Raw genomic sequence first — 23600 nt, forward strand, 5'->3', positions numbered from 1 at the left:
ACTGGATGCAGTAAAACCATGAAGGCTGAGTATAAATGTGGAAGAGTTGGGAAATTCTGCCTGAAGCACACAGATAATTGGTGATTTATGAGTCTGTATAAAATTAAATAATAGGAAGCCAGGTGTGGTAGTGTACTCCTTTAATCCTAGCACTTGGGAGGCAGAGGCAGGCTGATCCTTGAGTTTGAGGCTCTAGCCTGGTCTACAGAGTGAGTTCCAGGAAAGCCAGGGCTATACAGAGAAACCCTGTGAAACACAAACAAACAATATAAATACAACATGTAAAATATACATATTTATATATATTTACTTTTTGTATATTATAAAGCATCAGTTCTTACATTGGTCCAGTACTGTATTGAAGAATTGCATGACCTGTGTATGGCTTTGTTTTTATGACATCCTTATTTACATAAACAATGCAGGATCCAGGAGTTTATGTAACTCACTTGTGTTGATGAACTGAACACAAAGCATAGATCAGTTCTATACCTCTGCCTTGACACTCCATTCAGCCAAAAAAAGAAAAGTGCTTTCTTTGATTTGACAATGTTTTTGTGACTTATTTGTGTGACCTATGTCACCTGTAAATAGAGTAATAGTAGCCTTTAACCCATAGAAATGAAAAAATAACAGAAAGCGCTTTTGCATTCTGCCACACTTTATAGCAGCATCGAACCCAGGAAGAGGAAATAGCCAGCTCCAGGGTTTTCTTTTTCTTTTTCGTTTTATCCTAATCTCCCAGCTGACCCTCCTCAATGCACCCCGTCAGCGGTTAATAATAAAGGTACAGGTAGCTCCTCCTCCTTACAGGAATTTCTTCCGTCCGTCCTCTTCCGGTTAGCGAGGGAAGGATTGCATTTCACAGAACAAAGGCGTTTCCCTAATGGTCCAACTTTCCCATCTCTCCCACCCCGAAGTTTGTCATCTGGTATGTTCTCTCTGGAAGATGACAGTCTCTAGGCGCCAGAGGCTCCCCAAAGCTTCACAGTACCAAAAAGCCAGAACCACAACTCCCAGAATCCTGCGCCCCAGGGCGCGCGCGTGCGCCGTTGTGGCGAAGCGGGGTGGGGCGGAGGTGTCCGCTGTAGTGGCTTCCCAGTGCGGGTTTTCTGTTGTCGCGCTCTCTACTTTGGGAGCCTTCGTGCTTTTAGCACAGGTCCAGGAACGGGAGGAACTAGTTCTGGACCTTAAGTCCTGAATAGGCCAGTCCCCAAGTGTTAGACTGTTGGCAAGCTCAGGCTTTGCCCGGGGTCCAGCGCCTTCATGGTCCTTCCCTAGGAACAGACCCGGAGAGGCGTGGAGGGAAGAGTGCGAGGCTTGCGGGTCATCCACCAGGCCCACTCCGGATTTCCAGGAAGCTCCGGAGAAGTTGTCCTCCTGACGAGTGAGGAGACCTGGTCGAACCCAGGAAGCTCCCAGGATGGCTATGAAGAGCGACGCCTCGACTTCTGCAGCCCCTTTGAAAGGGCTCGTGGGCCCTCTGCGGAGCAGCGAGCCCGCGCTCGCCCTCCCGGCCGTGTCACCCGCGGTGCACCTGCTGGAAGAGGCGGCCGACCTGTTGGTGGTGCACCTGGACTTCCATGCCGCACTAGAGACTTGCGAACGAGCCTGGCAGAGCCTGGCGGAGGAGCCCGCGAGTGGCACGTACGTGCTGGGCATGGTTCCTTTCTGGATCATTTTGGGGGAAGGAACTCGATCTCAGAATTTCTGGCATTGCGAGATTGCGCCCACCTTACACCTTGCTTTGCCTAGGGATTCCTCTTTGAGAGAGGCTGGTTGCTCAGCCGGCACTCGTGATACTGTAGCCTGACGTCAAATCATGCAACAGTTTGGAGGGATGCCACAGGCAGTTCTTGGCTCACCTTTTCAGTGCAGGAGGGCAGGGTGGATGTCTTTTTAGTGTTCAGTCCTGAGGGGGATCAGTGAGCAGGTAGCAGCCTCCTTTGGGAACCCACCTCCTAATCATTCCTGGCCTTGGCAGATCGTGCAAGATGGGGAGGGGGTGTCAGGGCAGAAGTACATTGTTCTGGTCATGTTGAAAGATTGGGTGAATTGCCTTTAGATTGCTTTAGGTTGTTCTTTCTAATGCACCGGCCTCCTCTGGCAGCTGGGGGCACCATTTCTTAAGAGCGGTGCGAGGCTACACTAGAGGAGGCAGTAGACAGAACACTCAAAGTTGACTGCAGAGAAACAAACACTGGAGAGAATTGATTGTGGTTTTAGGGGGATGAAGGTTGAGGGCTTTGCTTATGTACATTGGATATAGTTTTATAGTTTTTTTTTAAGATTTATTTTTTTGTATATGAGTACATGGTAGCTGTCTTTAGACACACACCGGAAGAGGGCATCAGATCTCATTACGGATGGTTGTGAGCCACCATGTGGTTGCTGGGAATAGAACTCAGGATCTCTGGAAGAGCAGTCAGTGCCCTTAACCGCTGAGCCATCTCTCCAGCTTCTTTTTTGTTTTGTTTTGTTTTTTCTTCCTCTTCATTTTGAGATAGGGTTTCTCTATGTAGCCATGACCTGCAACTCACTATGTAGACCCGGCTCCACTCAAACCCAGAGATCCACCTGCCTCTCAAGTGCTGGGATTAGAGGCATGTGCCACCACTGCCTGGCTGGACATAGATAATTCTAAAAAACCAGTTAAGTCCCTATAGGAGCAGAAGCCTCACCCCAAGCCCATTTCTCAGTCAGCGCGCTCTCAACTCCCACTCTCCGCAGTACGCTCCTACTGGCTGCATGTTCGCGCTTCTGCTGGCTGCATGTTCGCGGTGTGCTGTTCCCACACCTTTCCGTTTGTTCAGTTCTCATTCCTCTTGGCTGCAGAGATGTGTTAGGCCATAGCTCGTTCGCCTCTAAGAGGTTTCCAGAACTTAACTCCAGGGTGGAAAGGCAGCCCAAGAGACCAGAAGTGAGGCCTGGGCCAATAAATAACAGAAAAGGTAAATGTAGTTCCCTCTGAGTGGACGCTGGCTGCCTGTCCCAGCGTGGTGGAAGAGGGCGTGGAGAGAGGGGGAACAGTCTGACCCTGACTTGTGTTTTCTGTTGTCAGCATCGTGGAGGTGAAATGCTCCCTGTGTGTCGTGGGGATCCAGGCTCTGGCAGAAATGGATCGATGGAGAGAAGCCCTGTCCTGGGTCCTCCAGTATTATCAGGTTCCTGAAAAGCTGCCTCCCAAAGTCCTGGAGCTGTGGTAGGTCCTTGTGCTAGAACCAGCTCAGGGTGGGATCACGGGTTCTCGTGAGTCGGGGTCTCCTGACTCCTTTGTCCTCATTCCTAGTCAGTTCCCTTTGAATTCGGGTCTCCTCATCTTGTTCAGACCTCACACCGAGGCAGTTAAGAGAAGCAGGCATTTGGGAGTAGGATATAAGAAGAAAGTGTGCATGCACGTGTGTGTGTGTGTGTGTGTGTGTGTGTGTGTGTGTGTATGTGTGCGCACACACACACACACACACACACACACACACACACACACGAGATAGTAGTGAAGCAGACTGATGGGAGGACAGAGCCAATCACGCTTCCTGATGCTTCCTGGGGAATCTCTAATTCTTAAAAAAATTTATGTGTATGTGGGTATGTGTATAAGTGGTATGGGTGTGGTGTGCATGCATGTGTGCATGGAGATCAGAGAAGGGTACTCAGAGTACTCTATCACTCTCTGCTTTATTCCTTTGAGGCAGGGTCTGTCCTTGGACCTCACATTCTTTTTTAGCTAGGCTGAGTGATCCTCCTGGCTCCTCCCCATCAATGCTGGGATTGCAGGTGTGGGCGGAGCCACCTCCAGCTTGGGACTTGGCTGCCAGGGTCCCAATTCTGGGCCTCAGGCTTGGGCAGCAAATAATTTACGTTTTGTTTTATTTTGCCTGAGTGTGTGTCTGTGCAGCATGCACTGTATGTCCGCAGTACATGTGTGCCTGGTGCCCACAGACGCCAGACGAAGGGATTGGATTCCCTGGGACTGCGGTTGCAGACAGTCGGGAGCCTCCATGTAGGTGCTGAGAATCAAACATGGGTGCTCAGGAGGAACAACCAGTGCTCTTAACTTCTGAGCATCTCTCCATCCCTCAGTCTCTAATTCTTAAAAGAAAAAAAAAGTTATTATTTTTAAAAGTTATTAGTGTGTGCACAGGAGTGCTGGTGCCCTTAGAGACCAGAAAGAAGATGGTCTCAGATACCTAGAGCTGGAGTTACAGGCGGTTTCAAGCTGCCCAGTATCATTGCTGTGAATAAAACTCCAGTCTTCTGCAAGAACAGTGCTCACTCTTAATCACTGGCTCCCACCCCTAGTCTCTAATATTGTTATTATTTTTAAGATGTATTTACTTTATGTATGTAAGTACACTGTCACTGTCTTCAGACACAACAGAGGAGGGCATCAGATCTCATTATGGATGGTTGTGAGCCACCATGTGGTTGCTGGGAATTGAACTCAGGACCTCTGGAAGAGCAATAGTGGTCTTAACTGCTGAGCCATCTCTCCAGCCCCTGGTCTCTAATTCTTAACAGTGTCCATGCCCCACAAGGACAGACTGGAGGACCTGGGAGGGAAGGATTATAGACATTTGTGGTTTTGAATAAACCCCTCTAAGGCACTGACTCTTCTTTTTGTGGGACTGTGTTGTTTGGGGACACAGCATCCTTTTGTACAGCAAAATGAAAGAACCTGGAACTGTGCTAGGTGTGGCCGGTGCCTGGCTCCAAGACCCAGATAACCAGGGCCTTCCTGAATATGGATCATTGGCCAAACTTCACCTGCTCCAGCTGCTGCTACCCTTGGGTCGCTTGTCAGAGGCCGAGGAGCTGGCAGTGGGCTGTGCGGCCTTCAGCGAGGAGCAGCAGGTGGAAGTGCTCCAGGCCATCCACACAGCACGACAACAGCCCACGAAGGAGCACTCGAACCCCCAGGAGCCCCAGGAGCTGAGCCAGGAAGGTAGGACATCGGGGCTTTGTGGCCTCTGCCAAGCAGTCCCGTGGCATCCCCTACACATATCTGAGTTTCTTAAGCTTAGGAACTTAAGACTAACTCTGTGTTGTATACAAACCAAGCAAGACTCTGAAGTTGGAGCGCAAGGAGAGTCTCACATGGGGAGGTGATGTGGGGTCTCTTGACCCTGACTTGTCTCTTGAAAAGAGACCCCTTTGGGGTCTGATCAGGCATCTCCTTGGAATCCTCGCACTAGATTTTTTTGCTTCTTTCATCCTGTTGGCACGGAGCTGTTACTCCTCCAAACCCTGGCCCCAATCCACATGTAGTTTAACTCTGTAACTTACAAAGTAAAAATGGCTTTCTTCAGCTTTGTGCCCGGCCTCCCTATCTGCCTTCATTGAGCTAGAGCTTGTGAGCATTGTGTTTTCTCAGCTGAGGTCAGCCTTGTTCTTTAGCATACAGTTGTGCTGCTCACTGGCTTCTGGTACCATCCTTACAAGGCCGTGGTGCGGACTTAGGAGTGGGGTTGTTCTGTTCCAGGAACTTCAGAGACCCTTGGTCTAGACCATCCTTCCTCCTCAGGCCTCGAAGTCCCTCTCAGTCTGGGCGTGAAGACTCCCAGGGCTAGGAAATCACCTGTCTCCTGAAGCAGGGCCTTCTGATTTTTAAAACAAGATATATTTTATTTTAAATTATGTCAATGCATTTGCCTATGTGTGGATATGTGCATGTGAATGTAGGTGCCTGTGAAGGCTAGAGGCATCAAATCCATCTGGAGCAGAAGTTACAGGCAGTTGTGAGACTCACAATGTGGGTGCCAGAAGGTGAGCATATTTGTGTGTGTGTGTGTGTGTGTGTGTGTGTGTGTATGTGTAAACTTGATTATAAAAAAAAGTTGCATCCCTTTATTGTATGATGGAATAAATAAACTAAACAAAAATTTAGATATGGCAAAAATGGTTGCAAATTAAAGAACAAAACCAAAATACAAAAACTAATCAAGTTGAAAGACTGTACAGTCCAGTGAACTTCTGTGCAGTTAGAGTAGCCATTGGAAGAGAAGCTGTGGAGTTTCACACCGGAATTATACTTTCCATCAAATCATCAAATCCATTTTTATGTGCTTATCCACCACCAGAAACAAAACAACCATTTCAGAGCAGAACTAGAAGAACAATTAGCTATATCCCCTCTCTCAGCACTTTCTGTCTTTGGACAGCTTAGGAACCATTAAGCCTTTCTTCTTTTTAAAATTTATAGGAAAGCCTATTTTATTTTCTTATTTTAATCAGGAAACTATAATCATTTTCTCCAAAGTACCTTTCTGTGTGGACCTGCTGGGATAGATCCACTTCGTTAGCAGGTTGTGGTTTCGGGGGTTGCCCAGGCCCACCACCATTGTCTTAGTTAGGTTCTATTGCTGTGCTAAAACACCGTGACTAAAAGCAGCTTGAGGAGAAAAGGGTTTATTTCATCTCACGTTCTACAGCACAGTCCATCATGAAAGGAGTCAGGGCGGAGCTGATGCAGAGGCCATGGAGGGTTGCTGCTGCTTACTGGCCTGCTCCATAGGACTTGCTCAGCCATCTTTCTTATATAGCTCAGGACCACCAGCCCAGGGATGGTACCACCCCCTTGTGGGATAGCCTCATCCACATCAATAATTAATCAAGAAAATGTCCCACAGGCTTACCCACAGGCAATCTAGTAGGGGCATTTGGTAGGAGAGGTTCTCTGTCCCCAGACAATTCTGGACATGAGAATGAGCACAACAGTAACCTGTGTGGCAAGTTCAGAAGGTCCCGTCAGGGCGGGCAAGTCCAGAAGGTCCCGTCAGGGTGGGCAAGTCCAGAAGGCCCCGCCAGGGCGGGCAAGTCCAGAAGGCCCCGCCAGGGCGGGCGTGTCATTCAGAATCCCAGTCTTGAGTATTCTCTCTCTCTCTCTCTCTTTTTTAAGACACTTTTTTTTTAGATTTATTTTATTTATTTTAAAGATTTATTTATTTATTATATATAAGTACACTGTAGCTGTCTTCAGACACTCCAGAAGAGGGTGCCAGATCTCCTTATGTATGGTTGTGAGCCACCATGTTGTTGCTGGGATTTGAACTCAGGACCTCTGGAAGAGCAGTCAGTATTCTTAACCGCTGAGCCATCTTACCAGTCCTTTTAACACATTTTTAAAAATTTATTTAATGTCTGTGAGTACACTGTAGCTGTCTTCAGACACACCAGAAGAGGGCATCAGATCCCATTACAGATGGTCGTGAGCCACCATGTGGTTGCTGGGAATTGAACTCTGGAACTCTGGAAGAGCAGTCAGTGCTCTTAACCGTGGAGCCATCTCTCCAGCCTGAGTTCTCTACTGCATATATTAAAGGCCCTCCATTTCTTCGTGTTAATGGGTCACAAATAAGGCTCTGAGTTGCTGGGCAGTGGTGGCACATGCCTTTAATCCCAGCACTTGGGAGGCAGAGGCAGGCAGATTTCTGAGTTCGAGGCCAGCCTGCTGGTCTACAGAGTGAGTTCCAGGACAGCCAGGGATACACAGAGAAACCCTGTCTTAAAAAACCAAAAGAAAAAGAAAAAGAAAAAAAAGGGCTCTGAGTTATTTCACACAAGTCAGTCTATAATACAAAGATGCGTAGGTCTTCTATCCACTGACTTCATCTTCATACAGCCTGTCCTTAAACATCTTGGATAGCTGTGGACCTACCAGATCACAAACATCCAAACAGCTCAGTGTAGAATGCTTGTCAAACATCTACAAGGTTGTGGGATCCATCCTCAGCACAACAAAAGCCAAATCAAACAAACCTTTTTTTTTTTTTTTTTTTTTTTGAGCTTTCAGTATTTCCTTTTGAACTACTTGGTGAGCTGGGAAATCATTCTCATTTGGTTTGGGTTGATTCTCCAGATCCCATTTGCCTGACTCACCCTGCCATGATGCTCTGTCCCTGGCCAGGTTCCTTCTCTCATAAGTTGCTGTCACTGCTGGTGCTGCTTCGACGGCTTTGGGGCTCTGTGGTGAGCCACCTCGTCTCTCAGCCCTTCAGAAAGGGCCTCCTGGCTGCCTTGATCCTCTGCCTCTTGGTTCTACGGTTTGACCCAGGTGAGTGAAGGGGTGTGACAGCAGGGTCTATGAGAGCAGGCATGGCCTGGGAGGGAGCCACCTCCTGTGACATTGAGCTTCCTCCACAAAGAACAAGAGTCTGTCCACCTCCTCTGAAGGAGGGACCAGGCCTAGAATCTAGAGCAGTTGGAGAACACTTGCCTGCCGCCCTGCATGCTGATGGCATCATGCGAGCCCTGCTCCATGCAGGGGCGACCTCTAGTCAGAATGCAACATTCAGAAGCTTCCACATGGGAACACCTAAAGTAGAGTGTGTTGATCCAGGCGTCTCCTGGCTAGTGTGACCCTGACATTGTAAATGAACGTCTGACACATTTTAAAAGATAGTGGGGAAAAAAAAATTGAAACAGCTAAATGATATTCTGGTTTATAGAAATTTCCCAAGCCGGGCAGTGGTGGCACATGCCTTTAATCCTAGACAGAGGCAGGCGGATCTCTGAGTTTGAGTCCAGTCCAGGCCAGCCTGTGGTCTACAGAGTGAGTCGTAGGACAGCCAGGGATACACAGAGAAACCCTGTCTCGAAACCCCCCACCCCCCCAAAAGAAAAAGAGCTTTCCTTGACTGATATGTGTTGGGCCCTTGGGTGATTGAGCCCTTCCGCCTCACTGTGAAGTAGAGGTGAGACTTGGGAAAACACCTGGGTAGTGGTCACTCCTATTCGCAGACACTGGGCCACAGTTAGGTGGCTGCCATTCGAGAAACACCCTCTCCCACTTAAAAAAAAAAAAAAAAGATGAGTCTTGCTGCCTAGGGCAGAGTGGTGTCAGTTTGCTGCCTAGGGCAGAGTGGCATCAGCCCTTTAGTTTTTGCGTCCTAAATGCTGGGGTTGCGAGTGGGCACCACCAAGCCAGGCTTCTGCTGTACCCTCTCTGTGTTGTTAAGTAGTCTGTCCTTTTCTCAAGAATTTAGATGTAGGATAGGATTACGCAACTTTCAAAACCAAGGAGAAATGAGAAACCTTTCATCCTCTTTCACTGTTGGTTGAGAAATCTAATAAGCAGAGTGACTAGACCAGAGTCACACAGTTTGCCTGTTTTTAAAGCTGCCACCTACCTGGAGCTTTAGGTCCCTGTTTTCCTGGCTTCCTCTCTCCTTTGTTGGACTCTGAGCAGGAATGCTCCCTCTGGACAGCCCTGTTGGTTATACAGGAAAGCCACCAACAGCTTTCAGAAACAGTACAGAAATGAAGGGCGAGCAGACACACCCAACATGGGCAGGAAAAAGGGAAGTTTAGTTCCGGTGATTTCCTATCTGCTCCTGACTCTCTACTTTGCATATTTGATAAGAATTTTGAAGTTCCTTATAACTTCCCCTAAACCCTGAGCTCCTAAATGGTGACAAAAGAAAGCCATTCAAACTTGGGTGTCTGGCAGCTCAGAGCTTCCTCAGGAGAGGAGGACCCCGGGGGACTGCATTTACAGCTTGGGAGGAGAAGGTCAGTTACTTTAAAGAAAAATATCATGTAGGGAGAGCTGAGGGTAGAGTTAGGCAGCATATGGCATACATATATGTATGAAGGACTGGGTTTCATCCCTAGCCTTAGAGGAATAAACACCTTTCTTCCCCCTGCTTGCACTGTGTGGTGTGTGTGTGTGTGTATGCGCGCACGTGTGTGTGTGTGTGTGTGTGTGTGTGTATGTGTGTGTGTGCAGCGTGTCTGTGTATGTGTTTGTGCATGTGTGTGCATGTGTGCACATGTGTGTGCACGCATGCACACCTGCACACACAGATGTTTACATGCTTGGATGCTAGAGGTTGATGTTGGTTACTCCATATGATGATGACAACAATGATGGCGATGACAGTGACAGCCACTGGGGATCAAGTTGAGGGCCTCATACCTGAGGAGTGACTGTGCTATCACTGAGCCCCAGCCCCAGCCCTTCTACTTTAGTTTTTGAGAGAGTCTCTTCACTGAACCTGGAGCTTGCCATGAGGTTCCAGGCATGGGCTACCCCCATGCCTGGCTTTCAAGTGGGTGTTTGGGATTCAAACTTAGGTCTTCACACTTGTATGGCAAGTACTTTATCCACTGAGCCATCTCCTTAGCACTAAACGCTGTCCCCCCACACTTAGAGGGGCAGGTCTGTGTGTGTCTCCTGGCCTTGCCCAGGCTGGCCTCAACCTCTAGTCCCAGCTGAAGCTCCTGCCCCAGCTTTCTAAGGTGCTGGGGTATTTTTTCTGTTGAAGAGAGATATATATGTATTCCTTATTTTGGAGGCCAGGGATGAGCTCAGATACCATGCTTGCCTGGTGTGTACTAAGGCCTGGGTTCAGTTCCCAAGCACCTCAGCATTAAGAGATAAAAGCAGAAGGCTCAGCTCGATCATCCTTGCCTGTATAAGTTCAAGGCCAGCCTGTGCTACATGAGACCCCATCTCAGACAAAGTTAAAACAACCTTCCCAAATCAAACCAACACAAAGGTAGAAATATGTGCTTCCTGTATGTTTGTTTTTAAAGTCTATAATCCAAACAAGGAAACAAAACAAACAGTAGAGTTTTCTTTATTTTCAGTGTAGTTAATTTGTGGTAAAATTGTCCTAAAGCTCCAAACTGAAAAGCATAGAAAGGCACGAGTGTAATGAAAGTCTTCCCAATGGCTCTCCCCAGCCCCAGCCACAGCCGCCACTGTTAATAGTTATTTCTTTCAGGAAGTAGAGTTGGGGCTTAATAGACATTTTTTTTTTTTTTCCCAAGACAGGGTTTCTCTGTGTAGCCCTGGCTGTCCTGGAACTCACTCTGTAGATCAGGCTGGCCACTTTAATAGACATTTTTTTAGACTTAAAGAAATATGTATGTATGTGCACCACATGCATTCTTGGTCTTCTTGGAAGCCAGAAGTGTTGGATTCCCTGGGATTTCAGTTACAGATGGTTGTAAGCCTCCAGTGTGGGTGCTGGGAACTGAACCTAGGGCTTTGCAAGAGCACCAAGTGCTCTTAACTACTGAGCTATCTCTCCAGCCCCAATTAAATGTTTTAATAGGCCTAAACATGGGAGTTAAGAGAGAGACATTTGGAAGAAAGCAAGGCACACCTGAGACACACCCAAGACACCAGAAGCATAGTGTAGGCTTCTCCGAGAGTCACCAGCGTCTGTGTAAATATCAGAAAGATTAAGTTGTAATAAATCAGGATTTTTTTTCCCTAGAATATTTAAAGTTACTGTAATTGAAGTGGAGAAAACATCTTAGAGGAAGAGAAATTCCTTGTTGTTGAAGAGGCTGTGAATAGCGGGAGTCCTGGATGTGTCTCCTAGCTACCATGGAGGGAACAACACTCATGATGATCTCTCCCTTCCCCACAGCAGCTCCTTCTTCGCTGCCCCTCCTCTACCAGCTGACCCAGCTCTTCCGCCGGATCCAGAATGCCACACTTTCTCGGCTCTACCCACTCACCCTCCGGGACTGAGTGGTCCTACCTGGCTGCCTCTGACAATCCACATCTACAGCAGCAGAAAAGTTGAGCCCAGTGGCTGGGTCCGAGATGGCACCATGGAAGTGGGTCCATTCATTCTAGAAAGAGTGACCAGGGCAGGTGAGCCGTGGCTTGCTGCCTTTGAACCCTCCCTTTGGTATCCCTCTGTGGCCGGCCTCAAAGGGAGTGCGGGAACAGTGGTGCCTGAGGCCCAACACACAGAACACAAGTCTGACTGCCCAGGACACTGCAACAGCTCCTCAAAAAGGAGGGTTTTAGGAGCAGGAGGTATTCTGGTTTCTTGACAAAGGCAGAGGGTGACTTTCCAGATCGGGTGCCGAGGGACCTGGAGTTTGCAAATGTGGTGGAGTGGCCCTTGGTCATTTACCTCTGAAAACTGCTCCATAGCTCAGTATTTGAATTTGAGTAAAACCAGAGGTCCCCACGCCCCCACAGCCCTCCCACAGATGCTGGAATCAGCCCACCATCCCCCTATTGGTCCCGTAGTGGTAGTGGGGCAAGAGGCTTTCTGCTAGAGGCATTTTGCTGTTCAGACAGGATGTGGCTTCTGACCCACCCAGGCTCACCAGGTGGCCACTGGGAGCAAAGTGAGCCTGCCTGACCTTATCTCTGGGGAATGTGATCTTTCTGGGTTCCGCTGAGTCTTAGCTCAGTTTTCCAGCATGCCAAGGGCCAAGCGCTACTCTGAACTGAACACAAAGCATGTTCTGGACCCAGTGTCTTCCTACCCTACCCCACCTCCTTCTGACCTGTCCAGCCAACTGTGTCTCACCACTGTCCCTCCTTGATTCTTTCTCTGGGTCCTAGTTGTGGTCTGTTGTTTGAATGATGCCCAAGTCTCTCTGCTCATGTGGTGTGAAAAGTAGGCCAGGGTCAGGGCTGAGAGCTGAAAATGGAACTGGGTAATCAGGTGAGTTGCAAGATCCATGGGGGCTGGGGGGGTGTTTGGGTCGAAGGGACAATCCCAGGGAGGAGGCACTGCACACACCTCAGCATGTCTGTGTAAGAAAGTACAGAATACTATGGTGCCACCAGGATGGAGGCCCTCAGTCACCGCCCACACTGGATCTCTGACACCAGATGGCAAGAGGGCAGAAGTTTTGCTAGCCCTTTGTTGGTTGATAATTAGGAACTGAGTCAACAGAGGAAACTTCACAGACACTTGGAATTCCATCAAAATCCTGAAGACTTGGGAACTAGAACCATTATTTATTTTTTATTTTTTATTTTTTGTATGCCTTTTAAATAGACCCTAGATCACTGGGGAGAAAAAAGGATTCAGGAAGGGTTGGAATCCCTTGGCAGTGATTCCTTCACTGTTTTTGTCCAACTTGACCCGGAACGCCTGGGCTCTAGTGCTGAACTCCACCCTCCAGCCTCTGGAACCTCTGACTCACACACCTTATGACAATGGTTTTGAAATGAGGATCTGTACATTCACTGCTCTAGAAGAAACTCCTCAGTGGCTTCCATGGCCTACAGGATACAAATCCGGATTCTCTTTAATAGAACCTTAGCCCAGCATTTGCAGGTTTGGCTGGCTGACAGCTCCTTCTCCATTTTGTCGTGTTCTCTGAGCAGGCTGCCTTCTAGCTGCCCAACCCTCCCTGTGTTGGTTTAGCTGTAACTGCTGGAGGGTCTTGTAGCAGCTCTGTTCCAGATCCTTGGCTCTCCAGGCTCGCTCGAGGGTTACCCAGCATTCTTTGTTTCCCAGCCCCTGTCCCCTGCCGCTCCTGCAGTAGGGGCTTGGTGGTGGTGGGACCATTTACCTCTCTGCCAGTGCCAGTGAGGCTGTAAAGCAAGGCTGCGCAGTGTTTGAGTCGGGCACACATTCCTGTGTGGGTGATTGTTGGCCAGGGTTCAGCCTTCTCTGTAAGTCGGTCCTCTTCTCACAGGGCCTCTTCCATGAGTAAATGGGTACTTTCCACAGTTCCTGTGAGCAGTGGCTGTTCCCAGGCCCAGCTGAGCATGGGCGGGTCCTCAAGGGGGTGAGTGGATTGGTGGAAGAGGACATGCGCTTCTGGTGCGAGCCGTCCTGTGCTGTGAAACCCTGAACAGACCGGCTTGTCTTTCTGCTCTCTCCCGATGCTCTTCATAGTCATTCTGCTGGTGGCCCACGGGGCGGGGCTCTGGTTATTTTTACCTGACTGCTGCGGGGCTGCCTGTACCCTAACCACCTGCCTATCCGGTGAGGCACTCGAATCCCAAACTGCTGCTGTTACTTTGACCTTTCCGAGGATAGAGGCTAGTCCTCAGCTCTGGGCTTAAAGATGTCAGAGTGAAGGGAGGGCCTTCTTGGTAGACCCAGCCCAGCGGCCACCAGCCAAAGGTGGCTTTTGAGCGTTTGAATTGTGGCTCATCCACGTGCACACACACACGTTTCAGCACAGTACGTGCTGTAATCGTAAAACGTACACACTGGATTTCAAAGACCAAGTACTAAAAAATAAAATGAAAGAATGGAAATACAAAGATTTTTATATTGACTATGTTGAAATAATAATTTGGATATATTGGGTTAAATAAAATCAATTAAACTCATTTCAGCTGTTTCCACTTTCTGTAGCGAGGCTTCTAGAATGTTTAAAATGTCTTATGCTGTTTGCATTTAGATAGTGCCATTCAAGACACCACACGTCCTGGCTAGTCTCAGAGGGGGATCTGTGTCCGCGGAGAGCAGTGCATGCTGGGACTGGCTAGTCTCAGACGGGGATCGGTGTCCACAAAGAGCAGTGCATGCTGGGACTGGGAGATACTGCTTCTGGAGAGTCTCAGTTGCAGATGGTATCTTGCAATCACCTTTTTTAGTTAACGAAACTGAGACTCAGAAAGGTGAAACCATTTGTCCTGAGTCACAGCCTGAATGAGACCCAGGCCTCCTCACCCTCTAGGTTCTAATCACCCGTCCCCTCCTCCCCCCGACCCCCCAGCCTTCTCTGTCATTCTCTAGCCGGAGTTCATTGTTAATAGGCAGATGTATTAGGGAAAACTAGATAGAATTGATCAGCCCTCAGGTGTCTGCAGTGTGTGATATGGAACAGATATTCTAACTTACGGAGTGCCCAGGACAGCAGGAGCAACTGTCCCATGGTTAGACAGGAGGCTGGGCTGGTGTGGGTGGCGGGATCAGGTGGAAGTGGGCAGGCAGCAGGATCGCCAGCACCTGAAGGAGATGAAGTTCTAAGAAGATGTGACATGTAACATCTCCTGCTCTTTGCATGCACATGTTTGCACATATGTGTATGAAGACCATTAATAGAGTTTTATACATACAAAACAATGCCTAAGGTGTAGAAGGGCCATCATGGGACACAAAGCCTGCCCCTTCCATGCCTCCGTTCCCATGCCCCATTTTCTGCCCCAGGGCAACGGCTGTGTTGACGCCTCCTCCAAGTTTTCCTTTCTCTTCCACAATGAAAGTACACTGTTTTACACACCCTTGCCACACTTGGAAAAGACAAAGGGAAAACAAAACCAAAACCAACCTCACTGATCAAGGTGACTTTGCTCCCTGTGCACACAGGCAGACCTGCCTCATTTCTTCATAGTTGTATGACAAGATCACTTTCTCTTTTAAAAACAAAAACAGGCCCCGGGGAGATGGCTCAGTGGTTAAGGTCATTTGTTACACTGCAGAGGGCCTCGGTGTGTTTCTGGGCATCTACATGCTGGCTCAGCCATCGGCATCTCCAGTTCCAGGGGATCTGATCTCCTCGGGTATCAGGCACACTGTGGCATACATACATACATACATACACGCAGGCAAAATACCCACACACATAACTCTGAGTTAAGAAAACTAACCTCTGACCAACCAACTTTTGTGACGGCGTCCACACCACCACATTGCCTGGGTTGGCTAACAGAGCCCCGGATGTCGTGATAGTTAGGCTTCAGCCTCCCGAGTGCTGCCACCACTGGCCTCCAAAGATGATGGTCAGAACTCTTTACTGTCGCAAGTACAGAGCGGCTCTGGCCACCTGGTTGCTGCCCGAGCAGCAGTGTCTGTGTGTCTGGGTGGAGGGCAGGCCGGTGTACACTCTGGACTTGCAGGTTTTTCCTAAACCCACAGGCTCCGTTGAAAGCTGCCAGAAGAAATGGCCGAAAGAGAAAGGTCTATGAGAACAGTGTATAGGGAACAGGCAGCCCGACTTTCCACTGTTTGTAAATAGCCGCAGGGTCAGTGGACTTTGACCTCACAGAGTGGCGCTGTTTACCTCTGCCTTAGTTAGGCAAACTGCTTGTTCCTGGCCCTGGCTGATCTCACCCTGCTCATTGGAAGTTAACTGAGAAATGCTTAAATGTAGGCAGGCCTCTGTGCTTCGCTCCATCCGGTTTTGCCTCCCTTCCTTGGTACTTTGAATTAGAAGTTAAATGCAATGAGGGTGATGACTTGAGAAGCTTAGTAAGCCCTGCCCTGGATTAGTAGACCCAGATGTTGTCAGTAAGCCCCCCAGGGCCTTTTGATAATACACAAGCTCTGCTCTTTTATAACCCTGGGAGTAATTCAGGGCCTCACACCTGCTAAGCACAACTCCTCTTACTCAGCTACCATTTTCCTGTCTCAAAGCATTGCTTCAGCTTGTCCACCTATCTGAGGTCTTGCTTTCCACAACCTCAGTTAACTTCGGAGGATACCAAACTGAATACACACAATACAGTAAGGTTCTGAGGCAGAGAGAGAGAGAGAGAGAGAGAGAGAGAGAGAGAGAGAGAGAGAGAGAGAGAGGAGAGAGGAGAGAGAACATGCCTGTCATTATAGTGTTACTGTGATTGTTCTATATTATTATTAAGGATGTGATTAATTTCATACTGAATCCAACTTATAAACTTAACATTTTCTTTAGCCGTTATGTATGTGCACAGGCATGGTACAGCATCTGTGCGGAGGTCAGAGGAAGACAAGCTGTCGGAGTTGGGTCTTTCTCTTCACCATGTGGGTCCTGAGAGTCAGCTTAGGTCTTCAGGCTTGGCTGTAAGCACCTTTACCTCCTGAGCCATCTTGCTGGTCCCCAATTTATTATCTTTATCATATATGTGTATACAACAAATATAGTAAGGAATTATATATTCATATATATTTAGGAATATATATATTTCTACACACACACACACACACATTAGGTTGAAAATCCAAAGAACTTATGTAGACATATTTCCATTTGAAAGAAAAAGCCACTTTAACAATATCAGTGATATTTATATGGAGATGTTTGTTGTATGGCTAAACTGTAACCAACGGTCCCCACCTTCAGAGGTGTTAGGCTCTGGAAAAAACATTCATACTTCTTTTTCCTATACTGGTGCTAGAACCCAGGATCTAGACCAGGATCTAGAGCTCTGCTCCAGCCTCTCCTCTAGCCCTCCATCTTTTCGTAAAATGCTTATGTTCCCACACTGGCAGGACAGTATTCCTTGCTAAGCTCCATGCCTTCTCCTCCTCTGTAGGGCTATGCCATAGGTGTAGGGAGGTGGGTAAGTACTCCAGGGCTGTGGTGGGGAGGTGGGTGAGGAGTCTGACCCGTGGTTGGGGTCCTTTTCTTACCCTTTGCTCTCATAGAGTCTAGCTTTACTTCTGTGAGTCCAACCACCATCACCTTCATTTGGAAGTTTCCCCAGCTCTGTTCTGAATTCAAAGTTTGCTTGACTCAGTTTCCACCTGCAGAGAGAACTTAGACCCATGTGATCTTGGCCATATTCCCTATCCCAATTGTTGCCTTTTATTCCTCGTTGGTTTAGTTCACTCTGTGCTTCTCTTTTCTTCGTTTTTCCATTGTTTTGACAAATCATCTTTCCAGTGCCTCAGTTACTTTAAAATATGCAGGTGGTTATCTGTGTTGACTTTAGATGTCTTGAGGGATGTAAGCCTGAGGTGCTGCCTGAAGCAATTGATGAAGGAGATAAGATTTTCTCTGTCCCTTGACCTTAATGGTCTCTGCGTTTTATTCTCTGTGCAGTCTTGACTTTCAGCTCCAAGTACTCACTACCTTCTGTCCCCTTCTACTGAGCTCCACGTGTGGTGTGTGTGGTTAACTGGCGTCATTAAAAACCCACCACCATGGTCCAGGACGCCACCAGAGGGGCATGGGAGATCATGTTGGTGTCTGTGGTCCTCAGTCCCAGGCTGCAATTGCCACGGACTGGGGTTTCTTACGGGGTCCCTTGTTCCTTGGGATGATGGGTTCTGGCCAGGTGTGCATGGGATTCGGCTTTGACAAACAGACTCAACACGAGTGGTGTAAGGTCTGAGTGTATTTCTCAAAAAATGACATGAGGCTTTTACAATCATTGCAAAAGAGAGAAATGAAAAATTTGGCAGCTCAGTAGTCTAGGTACATCTGAGGCCATCTAAAACACACTGGATCAAAAACATCAGCCATCTCCTCTGGACTGGTGCAGCAAGCACCCCTGGGCTCCAAGCACACTCGGGCCGCATGGGCCGGGCTGGAGTCCCAGGGGGCTGCGGGAGCTCGAGCCAGGAGGGTAGAGGCTCGAATCTCAAATCTTTAATGCTGAATGCCCGAATCTTGAATGCTCACTCTCTTGAATCTCAGCTGGTGCTGCACCCCCCACAAGTGCTCTGGGCCAGGGGTGGGGGTGGGGCGCTACGGACTGCATAGATCTAAGTCTTAATCCACCTAAGTTCACGCAATGAAGCCCGAGATCCATGGGGATGTAGCCGGTCAGAGCTGCTGACGGCCGATTTAGTGATGTCCTCAGGCTGCCTTGGGGGTCCATGTTGACGTGATGTGTAGCCACCTGAGGCCATGATGAGACCCGAGATCTGTGCAGCCACAGAGGGCCAAGAGTGGATTAGGGTCTAGATGTGGCCAAAGGCTGTGTTGAAGTCTGCGGCCTGTGTTACTACCAAAGGCTGCCTGCCGTGCAGATGGATCTCTGTGGTTTGGATGGCCACCTGAAGCCATGTTGATGCCCGAGGGCTTTACAGAGCTGGCCCTGCCCCTTGCTGGCTGCTGTATGGAGGAAACAATGGTGGTGTGGGCTCAGGAGGGAGCTGGCCCAGGGGGTGTAGGTGTGGGAAAGTTGTCCCACCCCTTGCTGGCCACCATTCAGTGGCATGGGGACCTGGTGGAGGCCCAGGCTAACCAACTCAGTTACCACCTAGGCCCAGATCCCAGATCCAGGCCTTTGAGTTAGCCCATCCCACCATCTCCCCCATCTATGAGTTGCTGGGGCTCATGAAGGAACTGGTCTTTTGGAGCCAAAGCTGCAGGATCTCCGTGACTCATGGTAACAGCAGGATATCTGAGAGGAGTATCCACAAGACTCCTGTATCGATAGTGTAGCAGAAGTCAGAGGCCTTGAACCAGACCAATAACTCAGCGCAATAAACATTTGCAAGGAAAGCTGTTTGGGCAAAAGGGACTGTGCAACACACTGCAGCTTCCAATGCCACTATGATAAAGAGATACGTGGTGGAGAGGTGGGAAAGACAAGAGGAACAGGGTGGTATGTGCAAGGCAGAACTGGAGACCTAACCTGTGACAGGTGTGACAGGTGTGACAGGTGTGACAGGTGTGACAGGTGTGACAGAAGGCTGTGGCTAATAGAAGAGCCGGTTGTTGCCCAGAGGGGTCAGCGAGACTTTTTGTTGTTGTTGTTAATTTTAATTTTCTATTTTCTTTTGCAAGGGAGGTTACAAGGGTTGGGACAGTCATGAAATAACTGGGAAATGAGGGATTGGGGTGTATGATGAGAAATTCCCAAAAAGTCAAAAAATATTACATGGGGGGGTGTGGAACAAAGGCACTTCCTATTCCCAGGCGGTGACACAGATCACATGAAGCTCAAGAAGAGGAAAGATCGGGCTGGCGAGATGGCTCAGCGGGTAAGAGCACTGACTGCTCTTCTGAAGGTCCTGAGTTCAGATCCCAGCAACCACATGGTGGCTCACAACCACCCGTAATGAGATCTGACGCCCTCTTCTGGTGCGTCTGAAGAGAATTACGAGGGAGCTAGCGGGGCGGAGCTCAATTGCCAGCAGCCACAAGATGGCTCACAGCCAGCTGTACAGCTACAGTGTACACATAAAATAAATAAATAAATCTTAAAAAAAAAAAAAGAATGCCATAATTTAAAAAAAAAAAAAAGAAGAGGAAAGATCAAAGTGTGGGTGCTTCAGTGTTTCTTCGAAGGGGGAACAAAATACTCACAGGAGCAAATATGGAGACAAAGTGTGGAGCAGAGACTGAAGGAATGGAAGGCCATCTAGAGACTGCCCCACCTGGGGATCCCTCCTATATACAGTCACCAAACCCAGACACTATTGTGGATGAACGGAAGTGATTGCTGACAGGAGCCTGATATGGCTGTCTCTTGAGAAGATCTGCCAGAGCCTGACAAATACAGAGGTGGGTGCTCACAACCAACCATTGGACCATTGGTCTGAGTGCAGGGTCCCCAATAGAGGAGTTGGAGAAGGGACTGAAGGAGCTGAGGGGCTTTGTAGCCCCATGGGGGGAGCAACAGTGTCAACAGGCCAGATCCCTCAGAGCTCTCAGGGATTGGACAACCAACCAAAGAATACACAGGGAGGGACCCATGACTCCGGCCACATATATGGCAGAGGATGGCCTTGTTGGACATCAGTGGAAGGAGTGGCCCTTGGGCCTGTGGGGGTTTGATGCCCCAGTGTAGGGGAATGCCAAGGTGGGAAGACAGGAGTGGGTGGGTGGGTGGTGGAGAGGCAGGGGGAGGGGGGTGGGGATAGGGGATTCCAGAGGGGAGACCTGGAAAGGGGATAACATTTGAAATGTAAATAAAGAAAATACTCAATAAAAGGAAAAAAAAAAAACAAAAAAAGAATTGAAGCTGAAGAAGCTAAAGAGACAATGCCTGCAAGCTGCCCTTTATGACTTCGGCCAGTCAGCACGAGTCGGGTGCGGAGAACCAGGGTGAAGATGCCATCTTTTCACTGACAGAGAGACCCAGTCACCCAAAGTCAACTTCAGAAGAATTCCCTAGGAGAATGGATGCTGGGAGTGGTAGTTTTAAGGTTGTCCTGCGATCTGTTTTTTTTCCCTGGTGGTAGACTGGTTACAGCTGCCGTAACCATGGAAACTTGAAAAGGGGGCCACTGTGTCCGTGATGTTAATGGTCCAAATGCTCACCCTTCCTTTTCCAAATGCCCTTTAGACTCTGAGAGAGTAAGGTTGGAGTATTAACACTTAAGGATGTTAAGGCGGTAGGGGGCACGCAACGCTAATTACCGATGTCAAGTACGTCAAGTACTTGAATCCAGGTTGTTTCATGATGAGATGTTGCTTGCTGTTGGTCACAGGCAACAGGCATGGAAGCTTCTTCCTAGTTCTTTTCACAAGGTAAACTCCATCTTTGGCACCCACCCCTTACCTGGCGGCACCCTTCAGGTCTAAGCCAAGAGAACAAGGACAAGCCCCTTCATGTAAGGCTTGGCTTCCCGGTTCCGGGTTCACAGCCAGCAATCACAGGGAAGCTCAGGCCTCTGGCATCAGGCTCCTGGATGGGAAGCCACACTCTGCTTTTTACCAGTTGTTTAATCAGGACTAAGAATCAACTTCTGTAAGCCTCAAATTCTTTATCTGTACAATGAAAGTGATAAAATTTTTTTTTTCTTTTTCTGTAGTCTGTTGGGAGACGTAAAAGAAATAACACACAGAAAGCGTTTACTCAGCATCAGGAAATACTGCACAAATAAATGTGAACATCACCAGTAGACCTGGATCCCAGACCCTCAGGAGGGTGAGACTGGTGGATCCAAATCCTAGTAAGCTTAAGGTTAGCCCAGGTAACACGGTGACACTGTCTCAAAAATAAAAGGTAAAAAAAGAAGCTGAGTGGTGTTGGCTGGAGCCTTTAATCTCAGCACTCAGGAAGCAGATCTCTTAGTTTGAGGCTAGCCTGGTCTTCTGAGCAAGTTCCAGGGTACCAGGGCTCCCACAGAGAAACCCTGTCTCAAAAAACCCAACAAAACAAAACAAAGCAAAACAAGGAGTGCAGATATATCGGTTATAGGGTGCTTGTCTAGCCTAAACAAGGCTCAAGGTTCAGTCTCACCACCACAGACACAAATATGCATACACAGATTCATTCCTATGTAGACTAACTTTTCCTGTTTATTCTGTAGATGTTATCTCCTATTCAAATGAGTATGGCTCAGGTTTTAGGTCATTGCCATTGTTCCAGTAATCTGAACTCACTCTATAGAGATGCATACCAGAACTCTGTATGTCACAGCGGCTGACCAGAATGCGAATGGAGGTAGAGGTGTTTCCTTCAGGAGGCTTTTCAAATGCGCTGTGGGTGGTTGCTTTCTCACAAACCGCCTGCATTGGATGCAGTTTCTCTATTTGCAGAAAGGGGATTTTATTAGCTTCCTCCAAGGAATGGAAATGTCTTTATTTACCTACATATAGATTAAAGAGATTTATTTCTTTTACATATGCCTCAAACCCAGAACCTTGTCCCTTCTAGGGTGATGCTGGACCATCAAGCCAAACCCCTAGCTGTAATGAAATTGATCATAAAGATTCGTGCATGCTGAGATGTGCAATCTGCAGGCTGTAGACCAAGGAGAGTCCACGGTGTTGGTTCGAATCCGAATGCAAGAAAACAAAGACGCGCCCTTATAACTTAGCTTTGTGCTCTGTTCTGTTCTTCATTTGGGAGAGCCTATCTGGGTGTAGGAAGACATCTGATTAATTTGATGTTAATTTCATTCAGAAATGCTCTCACAGATACACCCAGAAGTTTGACACCTTGTAGTCCAGTTAAAGTAGCACACACACACACACACACACACACACACACACACACACACACACACGCACACGTGCATGCACACACACATACTCATGCACACACACATACACTCATGCACACAAATACACACACACATACTCTCATACACATAGGAATGGGGAAAACCATGTCCTTTGTCTTTCAAAACGTCTACTCAGTGAGGGCACCTGGGGATAAGGGTGGGGCAGGGGAATATCAGTAACCATCCTAGCATTGCTGAGGTCAAATAATTATAAGAATGAGGACTTAAATATCAAAAAGAAGCACACGCTTATTTTATTTTTTTAAAAATTATTCTATTTATGAGGTCCTATGTGTGTCTTTCCATTTTATTTTATGTGTGTGGGTGCATGCATGTGCCTGGGTACTGTATGCGGGTAGTGCTCAGTGGTAGTGGAGGCCAGAAAAAGAGCATTGACTTGGGAGGCAGAGGCAGGCAGATTTCTGAGTTCGAGGCCAGCCTGGTCTACAGAGTGAGTTCCAGGACAGCCAGGGCTACACAGAGAAACCCTGTCTCGAAACAAAACAAAACAAAACAAAAAAGAGCATTGAATCCTCTGGGACTGAAGTTACAGGCAGCCGTGAGCCGCCACGTGGGTGCTGGAGATCGGACCTGGGTCTTCTGGGACAGCAGCCAGGCTTCCTAATTGCTGAGCCATCTCTCCAGCCCCCAGTACACGAGTCTTAGTCTACAGTCTCTATCAGTCCACCCAGGCTGCGAAAGCAAATACAGAACCAGGCAGAGGAAAGGGTAGAAATGTGTTTTCTTGGGCTGAAGGTCTAAGATCAAGTGCAGGTAGGGTGAGATTCTCCTGAGGCCTGTCTCCTTAGTGTGCAGCTGGTTGCCTTGCTGGGCCCTCAGGTGACCTGTGGGACCGCATCCCTAGACTCTATCCCTCTTCTTATAAGGACACCAGTCCTGTTGAATTAGGGCCTTAACCTTTCTCCCCCCCAGCATAACATTTTTATTGATTCTCTGGGAATTTCACATCATGCACTCCGATCACATTAATTTCTTAGTCCTTCCGTGTCTGTCTCCCCAATCATGTGACCTCCCTTCCCTGCCAGAAAAAAAGTAAATATAAGAAAAAAGAGGAAAAAAAAAGCCCAAACGCAAGTCCAATTGTGTTATCTCTATACTCACTGGATCATGGTCAAACGTTCAGTGGCCTGCCCCTTAAAGTAGTACAGAGTCCTTCCTCTTCCACTTCCCTGCTGGAAGCCATCAGTTGTGGAGAGCCACATGTCAGTATCCTCATTACACTTTTTTTTTTTTTTTTTTTTTTTTTTT

General features: G+C 48.1%; 1 protein-coding gene across 3 annotated transcripts; it reads left to right on the plus strand.

Moving 5' to 3' along the window:
- Nucleotides 1-827: 827 nt before the first annotated feature.
- Nucleotides 828-14050, plus strand: Pex26 (peroxisomal biogenesis factor 26). Of its 3 annotated transcripts, XM_031383273.1 has the most exons (6): nucleotides 828-931; nucleotides 1282-1647; nucleotides 3062-3202; nucleotides 4647-4942; nucleotides 7904-8050; nucleotides 11379-14050. In XM_031383273.1, exons 2-6 carry the CDS (start codon nucleotides 1424-1426, stop codon nucleotides 11480-11482), a joined length of 912 nt encoding a protein of 303 aa, XP_031239133.1. In that variant the 5' UTR covers nucleotides 828-931; nucleotides 1282-1423; the 3' UTR covers nucleotides 11483-14050. The 3 variants fall into 3 exon arrangements, with proteins under 3 accessions (XP_031239133.1, XP_031239134.1, XP_031239132.1); XM_031383274.1 differs by lacking the exon at nucleotides 828-931 and having other exon boundaries at nucleotides 1027-1647; nucleotides 11382-14050; XM_031383272.1 differs by lacking the exon at nucleotides 828-931 and having other exon boundaries at nucleotides 1028-1647.
- Nucleotides 14051-23600: the final 9550 nt, after the last annotated feature.

This window comes from Mastomys coucha, unplaced genomic scaffold (genome assembly GCF_008632895.1).
Source record: "Mastomys coucha isolate ucsf_1 unplaced genomic scaffold, UCSF_Mcou_1 pScaffold20, whole genome shotgun sequence".
Lineage (NCBI taxonomy): Eukaryota > Metazoa > Chordata > Mammalia > Rodentia > Muridae > Mastomys > Mastomys coucha.